The sequence below is a fragment of the Furipterus horrens genome, unplaced genomic scaffold (assembly GCF_987537825.1).
Source record: "Furipterus horrens unplaced genomic scaffold, mFurHor1.1.pri manual_scaffold_13, whole genome shotgun sequence".
Lineage (NCBI taxonomy): Eukaryota > Metazoa > Chordata > Mammalia > Chiroptera > Furipteridae > Furipterus > Furipterus horrens.
Window position 1 is genome coordinate 50,531,217 of NW_028327183.1, and position 15,120 is coordinate 50,546,336.

Genomic DNA, 15,120 nt, shown 5'->3' on the forward strand with positions numbered 1-15,120 from the left:
AGGGTGGGAGCTTGGGGGGAAGGTCAGCTGGGGTACCGCAGGCCAGGGGGATGCAAGAAGGAGAGGGCCGGAGAGCTGGGAAGTTTTGCAACACCTCGCCTGGGCGAGGGGCTTTCTCGTGCCCCTTGTCGCTTCCCCCAGGGAAGAGGTTTTGGACTATTTTGACCCTTGCCATCACTACTGTGTCCCAGTGCTGAAGAGTGTGTCTGGGAGAAAATATGAGCTCAATGCCTATTTTTATTTTTTTAAAGATTTTATTTATTCACTTTTAGAGAGAGGGGAAGGGCGGGAGAGAAAAAGGGAGAGACACATCAATGTGTGGTTGCCTCTCACGCGCCCCTAACTGGAGACCTGGCCCGCAACCCGGGCACGTGCCCTGACTGGGGATCGGACCAGCGACTCTGGTTTGCAGGCTGGTGCTCAATTCACTGAGCCACACCAGCCAGTGTCAATACATATTTTTAGACTAAGTGAATTGAAGTTGTCGTCCAGGGGACAAAGAAGATTGTCTTCCTTAATCAGTGAGTTGTTAGTTATATACTGAGTGCCTATTATGTACTAGGGGCTGGTGGATGAGCCACATACTGGCCTTGCCTCTGTGGAGCTCAGAGTCTGATGGAGGAGATGGATGTGCATCAGACAGTCCCATGAACTCAGGTCTAACTGCTACCTGTCATGGTCCCTTAGTGGGTGAGAAGCTTCTACAGGGGGGTCTGCTTCAGTCAAGGTGGCCAGGGAAGGCTTCTGGGAAGGAAGAGGCATTTTTACTGAGACCTCAAGAATGAATTTAAAAAAATAAAAATAAAAAGCAGCAGCCCTGGCTGGTGTGGTTCAGTGGATTGAGCACCAGCCTGCAAACCAAAGGGTCACTGGTTTGATTCCCAGTCAGGGCACACGCCTGGGTTGTGGGCCAGGTCCCCGGTTGAGGGCATGTGAGAGGCAACCACACAGTGATGTATCTCTCCCTCTCTTTCTCCCTCCCTTCCCCTCTCTCTAAAAATAAATAAATAGAACCTTTAAAATAAAAAGGGTAGAGAGAAAGGAAGGGTGTACCAGACAGAGAAGCAGCATATGCGAAGGGCCTGAGGTGGAAGGGAACACAGGGAGTCTTGGCAGCGGAGGCGAGAGAGCAGGGAGGCCGGAATGCGGTGCGTGATGGGGTGTGAGGTGCCGGAGGAGTCTGGAGGGGCTGGCAGAGGCCCCATCTGGTGTGCATTGCTCACCTGTATCATTGCAGTCGCCCCTGTACTGGCCTCCTGCTTCCATTCTAGCCCCCATTAGGTTAGTCTTAACTCAGCAGCCACAGTGATGGTTAAAACCCAAGTCAGAGCCTGTCCTTCCTCTGGTCAAGAGTCTCCTGTGGTGTCTACCTCATTCGGAGTAGAAGCTGGGGAGCCCTCATGGTGGCCCACAAGATCCTGCATGATCTTCCCCCTTTCCCTGTCTCCTCACCTCCATCCCCTTCCCCACTGATCACCCTGCTTCCACTACACTGGCCTCCTCGCTGTTCCTTGAACATACTACCTCAGGACCTTTGCACAAGCTGTTACTGCTGCCTGCAATCCTTCTTCCTTCAGATATCCATAGGGCTCACTTCCTCACCACCTTCAAATCTTTGCTCAAATGTTACATTTTTAGTGCCTTCTCACCCTCTTTATACTGCAAAGAGCTCCTTTCTGCCTCACCCCACATTCCCAATCCCCCTTACTTTGATTTAAAATAAATTCTGATGGCCTTCCTCCCTTCCTTCCTTCCATTTGGTGTCATTTCCTCAGCCTAAAGAACTCCTTTAGCAATTCTTGTGGCCTGCATGCAATAAATTATCCTAAATTTGGTTTCTCTGAAAATATCTTTATTTTGCCATCTTTTTTGGAAGACTACTTTCATGGGTTATCAATGTTTTTCTTCTATCAGGACCTTCAAGGTACTGTTTCATGGTCTTATGGCCTCCCATCTACTCCTGTAAGAAGTCAGCTAATGTTAACATCCCTGTTCTCTCTCTCTTTTTAAAAATACTTTATTTATTTATATTTAGAGAGAGAAGAAGGGAGGGAGAAAGAGAGGGAGAGAAACATCCATGTGTGGTTGCCTCTTACATGAGATGCATTAATCCATTGCCTCTCACATGCCCCAAGCTGGGGACCTGGCCGCCAACCCAGGCATGTGCTCTGACTGGGAATTGAACTGGTGACCTTTGGGTTCACAGGCCAATGCTCAATCCACTAAGCCACACCAGCCAGGGCAACATCCTCTGGCTGCTTTCAAGATCGTTTCTTTATGTTTTGGATGTCAGCAATTTGACTATCATGTGCCTGGGTGTGATTTTCTCATATTTATTCAGCTTGAAGTTTGTTGAAATGTCTTTTACCAGATTTGGTAAATTGGGGGCCATTATTTCTGCAAATACTTTTCTGTCTCATCCCTTTCCCTCTTCTTCTGAAACTCTGCTTGCTTGTAGGGTAGACTGACTGTTATTATTCCACAGGCCTCTGAGGGTCTATTCACTTTTCTTTAATATTTTTTTTCTCTCTGTTCTTCAGGTTGATCATTTCTTTTTTTTTTTTTTTTTTTTCAGGTTGATCATTTCTAATGATCCATATCGAGTTCATTGATTTCACTTCCGACCTTCTTTAAAGTTCAGCCAGTGAAAATTTTAGTTCAGTTGTTGTATTTTTCAGCTCTAGCATGTTTGCCGTTTCTCTTTCCCACTAGGATTCCCAAACTGTTCTTTAATTATGCATATCTTTTCCTTTATGCTTTGGAGCCTATTTGTAGGAAGTGCTTCAACGTCTTTGCCTATTGCTACAGCCATGCTGTTTTGGAGTTGTTACCTTGGTTTCTTTCGACTGTTTCTTCTTTTGAATATGGCTTGTGCTTTCCCATTACTTCACGTGTGTCATGGTTTTTAATCAGATCCTGGCTGTTATGCATGATATATCGTAGAGGCTCGTCATTGTGTTACATTCCTCTGAAGAGTGATTCTTGTTCTGGCTGGCAGTCAAGTCGGAGGAACTCAATCTCCCAACTCGGAGTATACTCGGTGATGGGGAACAGCTGAAATCTCTGCTCCCTTCTTTCCCATTTCAGCTGTTGCGTGTTCACCAGGCATCTTGGGATGAACATGAATATAGTATTCCCTCACTTATTGCGGGTATTACGTTCTAGACACCCCCGCCCCCGCTAAATAGGAACCTTACATTTATTCTACACTCTTAAACCAACGTAATTTTAACAACATACATATACAGTACTGCAAAATCCTGCGATATAGCAAAAAACCCGCGATAAATAATTAAATATAATATTTTAAAAAACCCCGCGATACAGTGAGGCCGCGATAAGTGAACCGCAATATAGCGAGGGACTGCTGTAATTGAATCAGCCAAGAATTTGGATGGATTTTTTTTCTGCTAATTCTTCTTCTTTATTGTATTTTTTCCCATTACCATTTATCCCGCTTATTGGATGGATTTTTTTTTTTTTTATGTGCAGATCTTGGAGTTTACCTTCTCTTGGGCTCCCTTCTTTCCACAATTCCCTCTCCTCTCGCTGCCTTTCTGGCTGATCTGCCAGCTAACCCGTCATTTCCTACTTCGGGCGAGTGAGGCTGTGGCCCTCACAAAGCCCTCACGCCAAGAAGACGCAAACTCATAACTCTGACACCCATCAAGGGGAGACTCTCCTCCGGTTTAAGCTTGAGTTTGGTCATGCCCCCGTATCTTTGAAAAGTGGAGTGACTTTTCATACTTTGTCCAGATTTTATGAATTTTTATTTACAGGACTATCTGACAAAGTTACTCAGGCATCCCCCCAAATCACAAGCCCCTTTAAAAAATCTAAATAATTTTTACTCTTTCCACAGCACTTGTAACCTTCTCAAGTAGTTTATCATGAATCTATTTATTATGTATATAATATTTCCCATCGGACAGCCCCCACTAAGATGTAAGTTCCATGAGGACCTGTTCTGTTAAGTGACAGTACCTAGAGCCATATCATAGTGATGTACATAATAAGTGCTCAGTAAACCCGTGTTGTGTGCAGAAATAAAGGGGTCTCCGAGGGGACTGAGAGGGCTGAAAGGCAGTGAAAGATGGCCCGTGGCTCTGACATGTGGTCACCCCTGTTCTAGGAAGATGAACCGTACCACTGCTCCTCCATGCCAACCTGAGGAGATGGGGAGTCTCTGTGTACTGACCATCGCCACCCTGTCTGTGTCCTTTGTGCTTGGCGTGGTGGCCAACGGGCTGGTGCTCTGGATGACAGCTTTCCGCATGATCCGCACAGTCAACACCATCTTGTTCTTCAACCTGGCCCTTGCTGACTTCGTGGTCTTATTGTCCTTGCCTGTTGCCATCCACAGCCTGATCAACCCCCGCTGGCTCCTTGAGGACTTGGCCTGCAAGCTCTACATGACCTTCCTGGCCCTCACCTTCTTCACCAGCATCTGCCTCCTGGTCCTCATCTCTGTGGACCGTTGCATCTCCGTCCTCTACCCCATCTGGGCCCGAAACCACCGCACTGTGCAGCGAGCAAGCTGGCTGGCTGTCGGGGTGTGGCTCCTGGCTGCCCTCGTGACCTCTCCACACCTGATATTCCGGACCACAGTGGAATGGGAGGGATGTAAGTACTGCTACTTCAGGTTCAAGGAGCAGGGAAACTCCAGTGATGGGAATCAAGTGATTTTCCAAAGGAAAAGGGCAGTGATGATCACTCACTTCATGGTGGGCTTCTTGCTGCCCCTGGTGGTCATCAGCACCTGTGCCTGCCTCATCTGCACCAGGCTCCGGCGGGAGGGCTGGGTCCACGCCAGCCGGCCGAAGAAGTTGCTGCTGGTGCTGGTGAGCACCTTCTTCATCTTCTGGTTCCCGTATAACGTGGTCCTCTTGGTCCAGCTGAGGCGACAGGAGTTTTACGACCATGAGATGCTGCGCATCTTGTGGGCTACCTTCTCCTTGGGCTGTCTTAACAGCGCCTTCAACCCTTTCCTCTACGTCTTCATTGGCAGAGACTTCAAAGAAAAGTTTTTCCAGTCTCTGCCTTCTGCCCTGGCCAGGGCATTTGGTGAGGAGGGGTTTCTCCATCAGCATGTTGCTGAGGTGAAGTGCGCAGGGCAAAGGGGAGACCGTAAAGTGGAAGCTGGAAATCCTGCTGCGTAGTTTGCAGCCCCTTCAGCAGGCTGGCTTCCGAGATGCTGCCCAATCCTGCCTCTTCTTTCAGGAAGTCTTTCTGGCATCGCTTTATCTAAATCTCTGCATGAGAGATACCAGATTATTTCCCCGTATCCATCCTATCCTTCCTTTATAGGGAGACTTCTATTTGTTTTATTTTTATTTTTGTTTTTATTTTTGACTTCTATTTGTTTTAAACCGTGCCCATGGTTAGCTGGAAGAAAATGCAAAAAGACTAAATTTCCCAGTGTCCTTTGCAACCAGGTATGGCCATGTGACTAACTTCTGGCCAGTCGGTATGAGTGGAAGTAATCAATCTAACTTCCTTGAAGTGCCCTTGAATGGAAAGGGGGTCTGTCCTATATTCCTCCCCTTGCCATGATCTAGAATGCAAATGTATCAGTTAGCTTTTGCCACATAACAAACATCCCAAAGCTTAGAGGCTTAAAGCCATAACCTTTTATAATTTTGGTGGTCAGCGATTTGGGCTGGGCTCGGCTGAGCAGTTTCTGGTCTTGGCTGGGCTTCCTCCGGTGGCCGGCCCACTAAGTGACAGCTTCTGGGAGGGGCGGCTGGGATGATGGGATTGGCCAAGCAAGTGGTGGAACTGCAGGCTGAGGAGGGAGGGTTCAGGGAGCAGGAGGGAAGGCGTGAGACGTGACGTTGCACAATGTTGCCAGGTTCAAGGGGTGGCGGAGTGCGCATCACCTCTCGATGGAAAAATCTGCAAAGCGATGTGGCGAAGGAGCCTAGATACCGGAAGGCAGGCGGAGCTGGGGCCATCTTTGCAACCTGCCACAGCGTGCGTGGTGGCGAACCATGTGGCACGCGGCTGCATTTCCATCCCTGCCCCGGGATGTGTTACCCCACGCTGGGAGGAGAGAGAGTTTGACTTCTAGCTCTTTGAGGCCACTATTATTTTGTGTCTTTGTTCACAGCAGCTGAATCTTTACCCTCACTCTCCTGCCGCCAACTCTGGAACTTGTGCGTAGTGACATAATAAATTTCCTTATTGTTGAAGCTGTTTCGAGTCAGGTTTTCTGTTCCCTGAAACCCATAGTAACCGTACCGATGTGTCCCAGTGGCCTGTGGTCACCATGAGCATTCCTTTGATTCTAGGTAGAGGCAAAAAATAAATCAACAAATAAATAAATAATCAGTCAACCCAAGAGCTACCATGTCACTTGTTCATCATCAGAAGAGACAGCTCTGTCCTGCTCGGATTACCTGGAGAACTCCTGCTCTTGACCTCAGCTCTCTTGACTCTGAAAGAGCCCCACGTGCTTTCATGGTCCGTGGGTGAGGAGAAGGTGAAGTGGTGCAATGACTGAGTATTGGGAAGGGTAGAGGCGCGTGGAAAAAGTAAGCTGGGAGCTCTGGCTGGGCGGCTCAGTTGTTGGAACATCCTCACATCCACCTGAAGGTTGTGGTTTTAATCCCTGGTCCGGGCACATACGGGAGGCAACCAATCAATGTTTCTCTCTCTCTCTCTCTCTCTCTTCCCCTTTCTCTCTCTAAAATCAATAAACATATCCTTGGGTGAGGATTTAAAAACAATATACTGGGAAAAGTGGTTTATTCAAAATCAAAACTTTAAAGCTCAAAATAAAAAGAAAAGAATTCTTCCTATTCTTCTGGACTACCTGCGCCCCACCCCCATCCCACCATCCAACTTCTCCCCGGAGACTGTTAGTTTCTTGTGTGTATCCTTTCAGATATCCTATTCATGCGTAAGCATTTTTAAAATATACTATTGATTTATTTTTAGAGAGAGGAGAAGGGAGGGAGAAAGAGAGGGAGAGAAGCATTCATGTGTGGTTGCCTCTCGCACACCCCCAACTGGGGGCCTGGCCCACAACCCAGGCACGTACCCTGACTGGGAATCGAATTGGCGCCCCTTCAGTTTGCAGGCTGGTCGGTGCTCAATCCCCTGAGCCACACCAGCCAGGGCAGCATTTTTGATTCAAAGAAAACACTCCATATATGTGGTCCTACATTTTGTGTCTGTGTTGATGAAGAGTATATCTTGGGGATGGTTGCATATAAGTACATAAGAGATTGGCCACGTTACTTTTCGGTACAGGTGGCCAGGTATTTCCTTGTCTGAATAGACTGTGCTCAGAGGTATTTCATCAATCCCCTACAAATGAGCATTTAGGTTGGTTTTGAATTTGCTGTGATGATATTTTTTAAACTTAAAACTCCAGAACCCACATCCTGAACACACAAACACAGAAGTGGAGGAATTCATTGATTTATCAGAGTGGACACCCATACAACTCAGCCTGGTCAGAGACCGGAACACGGTCCGTCACCCGGAACACGGCCTGTTCTCCTCCTCCAGAGACAACTTTTGTCCTAAATTTTATTTTATTTTTTTTTGGTTTTTCAATTACAGTTGTCCCCTTTTCTCCCAATTTCTCTCCCCTACCCAACCCACCCCCTCTCCCGCAATCATATCCCTCCCCGTTGTCCATGTCTATGAGTCATTTATATACGTTCTTTGAATAAACCCTTCCCTTACTTATCCCCCTTCTCTCCCTTCCCCCTCCCCCCTACTAAATTTTATTGCGACTTTTTTTAGCCTTGTCCTTTTCCTCTCAAAAGTGTCATTGGAAGCATGTCAGATCTACAGTTACGAGAAGACTACAATATACCTTTCAACTAAATGTACCAAATGTTGCTCTTGGCCCATCCTCACATTTCATAGGTTTAGCTTCTGTTCTCTCTCTTTCCCTCAGTCACTCCCCCACTTCTCTCTCTCTCTCTTCCTTTCTCCCTCTGATCTTCTTTTTCTCCTCATCTGTGTATCTCCCCTGCCTGTCTCTCTGTCCATCTATCTTCACACATATGTACATACCATGGGACACCTGTCATGATGAACAGACCCCTAGGGAGACCTGAGGTCTCTGAGGCCGAGGAGGGAGCCCATCACTGCTGTCCCTCAATGGGCCAGTGGTTAGCGACACCTCTAGAACATTTCGAACATTTTGAAAGTAGGTGCAATCATCCTACCATTATCATTAAATTATTTACTCTGTGTCTCCCAAGAATAAGTCAATTTTCCCTACATGACCATACTATTATGACCACCCTTAAGAACTGTAACATTGATATTAACTAATAAACAGTCTGTACTCAAATTTCCTAATTATCCCAAGAATAAACTCTATTGCATTTTTTTTTAATCAAAAGCTTGTAATGACATTCTCCCCCTGCCTCCCCCACAGATGGACTAAGTAGTAGGTCAAAAACACACCACAGGTTGATTCCCTAAAGCAGAAATAATACAGGTCACATTAAAAATTAGAAATTAATAACAAAGGGTAAGTGAAAACACAGCCTTGCCTTGGACATTTTAAAACACCCTTCTAAGTAAACCCTGAATTATACAAAGAATAAAACTGGTGTGCCACTTTATTTAGAAATGAGCACATTCTACATAAAAATTTGAGAGGTGGGGCCAAAGCTGTCTTTTGAGGAAAATTTATAGCTTTAAAATGCAAATTAGAAAAAAGAGATGTCCAAACGGGGTGAACAAAGCAAGCAACTCAAGAGGCTAGAAGAACACCAATACAATAAATGCTTGACAAAATAAAGGAAAGCGTTGATAGATATTGAGGCAATTCACCAAAAAGAAGGTAGATAATGATAAGAAACTGGGTCTCTCTCTTTCTCTAACAATAATATCCTTTTGTATTTGTACTTGTGTTCTTTTAAAAAAATATATTTATTTATTTATTTATTTATTTTTAGAGAGAGGGGAAGGGAGGGAGAAAGAGAGGGAGAGACACATTCATGTGCAAGAGCTACATCCATTGGTTCCTCTTGCGCACCCTCAGCTGGGGACCTGGCCTGCCACCCAGGCATGTGCCCTGACTGGGAATCGAACCAGTGAACTTTTGGTTCTCAGTCCAGCACCAATTCACTGAGCCACACCAGCCAGGGCTGTACTTGTGTTCCTTAGTAAATATTCCCAAAAGGCAGAATGGCATGATAGCCACTTGCACCTGGGTGACACCAATCAAGTTGCATCCACCCTCCTTGCCTCACTTTCTACCTGTGCGAAAGAGGAAAACAGTAGCCCCCCCCTCAAAGAGCGGCCGTGCGAATTACGCACGTTATTGCCGGTGCTGCGAAGGTGCAATGTAAGTGTCTGCTTTTCTTGCTCTTCTCATCTGTTAGGTGCCTCCTGGGAGACTGGCGTGGTCAGAGGGCCTGCTTCACATGGCTGGACCCTGCCAGGGCTCTGCAAGGCTGTTTCCCAGGTGTGGCCAAGGCGAGGGCCTGCCAGCCTGTCCCTGCCAGTGTCATTGACCTTTGCCTTCTTGAGGAGAATAGTGGAATCAGGGTGAGGTTTTAAATTTGCATTGATTGCCTAATGGAGGCACTGAAGCAGTCTTTCTCCAAGACTGCGGGTGTTTGAGCTGGCTGCAGGATTCTCCTGGTGGGGAGGATGGGGGTGGTTGGTGAGGCAGGTTTTTTATTTTTTAATTTTCAAATTTTTTATTGATTTGCGAGAGAGAGAAGGGAAGGAAGAGAGAGAGACGGAGAGAGAGAAACATCAATTTGTGCCACTTACTCATGCATTCATTGCTTAATTCTTGTGTATGTCCTGACGGAGTATTGAACCTGGAACCTTGATGTATCAGGACGATGCTCTAACCAACTGAGCTACCTGGCCAGGGCCATGTTTTTGCTTTTTAGAAATTTTATTTATTTATTTTTAGAGAAAGGGGAAGAAAGGGAGAGAAGCATCAATGTGTGATTGCCTCTCACACGCCCCCAACCAGGGACCTGTCCCACAACCCAGGCCTGTGCCCTGACTGGGAATCGAACCTGTGACTCTTTGGTTTTAAGACCCAGCCCCACCAGGGCACAGCTTCTGGGTGTGGTCCAGCAAGGAACTCAGCCTTTCCCTGAGCAGCCTCCTGGGGAGAGATTTGTGAAGGATGCCTTGGGCCTCGGATTCTTACTGTGCCAAATAGAAACTAAAAATCCTTTTCTAATACGATTTCTGTAAGAACCCAGAAGGCGCCTCACTCCTTCAGTCATCAAACAGGGACCGCTCACAGGTGTGGCTCACATCCTGTGCACCAGGTTCTGTCCAGAGCCTTTTCAATTTGTGGACACCTAAAAGTGGCATCTTGCAATCATGTGCATTGTACAGATGAGAAAACAGGCTCAGAGAGGCAAAGTCACTTACCAAAGGTCGCACAGCAAGTAAGTAGTAGTTGGGACTTGAATGGTCTTACCCCACTAATCTATCCAGGCATGGTTAGTGGGTGCCTGACCCGTGAATGACTGGGTTCTAGGACCTGGGCGTAGGAAGGTGAAGGAAGGACTACCATCTGAGGGGGAGGGGCCACATTTGATGGAAAGGGGCTGCCACTCCAGAGGGCGGGGCTGCGGGACTGCCTGTCCTGCGGCTGTGGTGGTGGTGGTGGTGGGGCATTCCAGGGGGCCGAGGCTGACGCTCCTCACCCTTCAGGTCCCACAGCCCGCACGTCCACACCCTACTCTCTGCCTACAAGTATCCACGGAGCACACAGCACGTCCAAGTCTCTGCCATCCCTGGGATGCGCGCTCGCCTGCCGAGAACGCAGCCTGTGCCCTCGGAGCTCAGCCGGGGGAAGAGCCGGGAGCCAGAGCCCGCGGAGGGCGGCTGTCACACCCCTAATCACCGCCTGCTTCTGTCAACACGGAGAGGCGAGGCGGAGCCCCAACCCGCAGGGGTTGATATGTTCCCAGCTGTGGGAGACAGACAGACTGTCACCCAAGTCGGGAAATAGCTGTCAGGAGACTCCACACCCCTGACGCCTGACACCTTCTGCCTCCTCTCGCTCGCGCGCGCGCGCCTCGCTGCGGAGTGAGGCTGTTCCCGTTGTCTGGGCACCGACTGCTTTCGGACTGACCCCCAGCAGCCCTGTTGGGGTGGGACTCACCTGCCCGAGGCCAGGGCCCCAGCCAGGGTCAGAAGGTCAGGGTCGGATTCCGAACTTGTGAGCTATGGGCCTCCTGGTTCCTGTCCTTGCTCGGGTGGAATAAAATGAAGAGCGAGCGATGTCACCGTCTCACACCCTTGTCTGTTCCATTTGCGCTGGTGCCCCCGCTCCCCCGCTCCTGGGACCTGTCCTGTGGCGAACGACGTGCTGCCCCACCCCCTCAGCCTCCCCGGGACCTGACCCAGGCCTGGGTTGAAGGTGTTAATGTCTTCCTAGACACCCCCGTTGTGAGTGGTGTGGGGGACCCCAGAGGCCGCAGGCTGGCCCCAGGGGTGGACACCACCAGTGAGTGACCAAGGTGCTCATGGCAATGACAGAGCAGGTGCCAGGTATGCAGGGCCCAGAGCTAAGTTTAGGGGCTTCGATGGGCCTCAGCGAAAGGCCAGGCTGAGGGGCTGGGTCTTTGTCCAGAAGCACTGGGGAGCCATGGGAGGTGTGTGAGCAGCGGAGGCCCGGAATCAATGTCATGTGTAGAAAGATCCTTCTGGGGCCCTGCGAGGAGGTAAAAAGAGGCCAGGAGGAGGCTGGAGTGGGGTCCAGCATGAGAGGAGGGGCCAGAACAGGAGCCGGGCTGCAGAGATGGGAGAGCGGGGAGGGGCCGGCCAGACCAGAGGGTGCTGGAGCACCGACTGTGGGAGGGAGGGAGAGGCTGTAGTGTGTGGCTTCTAATCCAGGACCCCCTCTCCTCCTCCCTCGCCTTGCCGCCCTCCCAGTCTTGGGTGCTTGGGGGCCCACGGGAGCCACAGGATAAGGGTGGCAGAGCACAGCCCCCACTTCCCCACAGGGCTCCCCTCCCTTCCTCTTTCCAGGACACCAGCTGCCACCACAGCCTGGCCACTCCTGCCAGGCCCCTCCTTCGGCGGTCCTGCATCCAGACCCTCTGCTCTCTGTGGCCTGCCCCACCCCACCCCGCCTACCCCCTGTCATTCCAGAGGCAGACCCAGCAACGGAGCAGGGCTGCGTGACCTGCAGAGCCTCCGCTGTCTGGTCTACGGAACGGGCATATTCGTTTTCTGTGGCTTCTGGGGCAAATTCCCCTGAACGCAGTGACTTAAAGCAACACAAACATATCTCATGATTTGGGGGGTGGGGGTGGGTCAGAGGCCCTAACTGGGTGACGGGCTCTAGAGAATCCATTGCCCCTCCTTTTCCAGGTCCAGGAGGTGACCCCACCTCCAGAGCCAGTGGGGCAGCGCCTCTGGCTCTCTGCCTTCCTCTCCCACTTACCAGGACCCCAGAACTCCACTGGGCCCAGCTGGGTAATCTAGGGTCTTCTCCCTAATTCAGGGTCATCTGCTTAGCACCCATAATTCCCTTCACTAGCTAATGTAACATACAGGTTCTGAGCATTCGGACGTGGCCATCACTCTGCCTACTGCAACGGGCTTGGGGATCCTTACCTGCACCCACGGACCCCTTTATTCAACCATGTTTGTTTCCTGAGCACCTGCTATGTGCCAGATGCTACTTTGGGATGAAAAGCCCCACACTTACGGAATTTCTATTGCTCAGCGTTGGGGGCAGAGATGCCGACAATGAAACGGGACAGAAACTTAAAATAATACGTGATTGCCAGTGTGATGCATGGGATGCCAGGAGGGTTCCTAGGGAGAGCTGGTGATGATGGGGCTGCTGTTTTAGATGCCTGAGCAGAGACCTGAGACCTGGATGCCCTGAGCTGGCCCAGAGCATATGTAGGGGGGGGCACTCCGGGCTGGGCCGCAGCTGGTGCAAAGGCCCAGGGGCTGGAGTGAGCTGTGGGGTCAAGGAAAGTGGGAGGGGGTGCGGGGAGCCCTTGGGGAGATGCCAGGGCGGTCTGCGATGGGCTGTATTCTTCACTACAGGAGTCTTTAAAAAAAAAAGATTTTATTTTTTACTTTTAGAGAGAGGGCAAGGGGAGGGAGAAAGAGAGGGAGAGAAACATCAGTGTGTGGTTGCCCCTCGCATGCCCCCAACTGGTGACCTGGCCTGCAACGCAGGCACGTGTCCTGACTGGGAATTGAACCAGCGACCCTTTGGTTCACAGGACAGTGCTCAGTCCACTGAGCCACACCAGCCAGGCTCCCTATAGGACTCTTCATAGACCTTGATTGTCCAGCAGAGAAAACTGGGGTCAGAGATGCATGAGCGGTGGAGCCATACAAGGAGGTGAGGTGGGTGAGGGCAAGAAGGCGGGTCACGTCTGGGCTCCTGGTTTAGCGCACCCTGCAGTCCTGGTGGCCATCTCTTTTCTGGAGGAACCATCTGAGGTTTTGCTTGTCTTTTGTACTGTTAGCCTTTAGCTCCTCCTTCCTCCTGGTCTGTCTCCCTCTGCAAATATGTCCTGCAGCCTCTGCGGGTTGGTTGTTCAAGGGTGTTCATTCATTCATTCATTGAATATGTATCTCTTCGGGCAGGATAACACAATAATTTAGATTTCAGACCCTGGAGTCAGTCGACTTTGATTCCTTTCTTAGCTGTTTCATTTTCCAGACGGTGTCGTTACTTAACTTCGCTCCGTGTTTGTTTTCTCTCTTGAGAAGATGAGGACGATGATGGCATCGTTGTCACAGTGCTCTTGAAAAGAATAAATAAAAGTGGTGCACGTGATGGTCACAGCACACTGCTCCGCGCATAGTTGGACCCGAGTTCCTGCCGTTGCTGTCGCCTGAACCCACTCTGAGAGACCCCCACAGCCCAGAGGGGTGATACCTGACCTGGTCTGTTCAGGGAAGCAGTAGTCAGGGAAGGGTTTGTGGCACCCCCAGTAGGGTTTTGGAGGATGAATAGGAGTTCTCCCGCTGAACCGGTGGGGTGAAGCAAAGTGGTCCAGGATGAGGAAACAGCGAGGACAGAGGCTGGCCGTGTGCACGAAACCCCGGCGCTTGTTTTAGGAACTCCAGAGAGGAAGGACGGGAAGTGGTAAGCTAGGAGGCCAGTGGTGTGGGCTGGGCCACACAAGGTGGGGTTGCAAAAGCCAGGCTGAGGGGCTCAGACCCTATCCTGTGGCGGCGGGAAGAGAGTGCCCAGGCAAACAATCGATTCTTCTGTTGCCAGGTGGGGAGACTGAGGCTCACACTCACACAGGTGCGGCAGCCCCTCTGATTTCCAGCCAGACCCTGGCTCCCACTTGCTCTTCTAGCCACTTGTGAGCTGCCCGCTCTTCCCTGCCCTGAGCCCTCCAGGGAAGGCCCAGCTGCCAGCTTCTGCACAGACGCCCAGGAAGACGCCTTCCCCCACCTGCTGGTGAGTTCGGGAAAACTGAGGAACAGAGTGGGTAAACTGAGGCCCACAAACAGGGCAGGGTCTGGGTGCAGATCCCCCGAGTTAACCTCCAGGCCCTTGAGGTCGCACAGATGTGAGTTCAAATCCAGACTGGGTCTCTGCTTAGTCTGCTTTGACTTTGAGCTAGTGACCTTCCCTCCTGTGCCTCAGTGTCCCCACCTGAAAGGCAGAGCTGTTAAGAGCAGCTGCCGCGCAGCCTCGGTGCAGCAAGGCTCCCGCAGTCCTTGGATGGAATGGGCTTCCTGTGAGGGAATGGAGAAGGGCTGGTTCTGGGAGTGGGCAGACCCAGCCAGCCAAGCCACCGCCCTGCCAGCTCAGGCAGAAACGCTGAGGCCTGGTCCGGGGGTACTAGGGAACCATGGGAGGCATTTGAGCAGGGGAGAGACAGGTCAGCTCTGGAGCCATGAGGTGGCCAGACTGGACGCTGAGCTGAGTCCATGGGTGAGGTGGATGCCTGAGCTGGGCCAGGGGCCAGGGGCCAGGGCAGCGGGGACAGGACAACGGGGACCGGGCAGAGGGAATCGGAGTGAGAGTAAGTGGTGAACACGAGGAGAGGACAGCGTTTGAGGTTTGCATGGACGGTGATGGCCCCTGAGATGGAGGAGCTGGGGAAGTGTGGGGGGACGGGGTGGATCATGCTAACGTGGAGGCCTGGGGGTCCCAGCAGCACCGTCCAGCCC

General features: G+C 50.6%; 1 protein-coding gene across 1 annotated transcript; it reads left to right on the forward strand.

Annotated features, from left to right (window-relative positions):
- The first annotated feature begins 4,136 nt into the window (after positions 1 to 4,136).
- On the forward strand, positions 4,137 to 5,174 carry LOC149995145 (putative G protein-coupled receptor 32). The gene has a single exon (XM_090260812.1). It carries the CDS (start codon positions 4,137 to 4,139, stop codon positions 5,157 to 5,159), a length of 1,023 nt encoding a protein of 340 aa, XP_090116938.1. The 3' UTR covers positions 5,160 to 5,174.
- Positions 5,175 to 15,120: the final 9,946 nt, after the last annotated feature.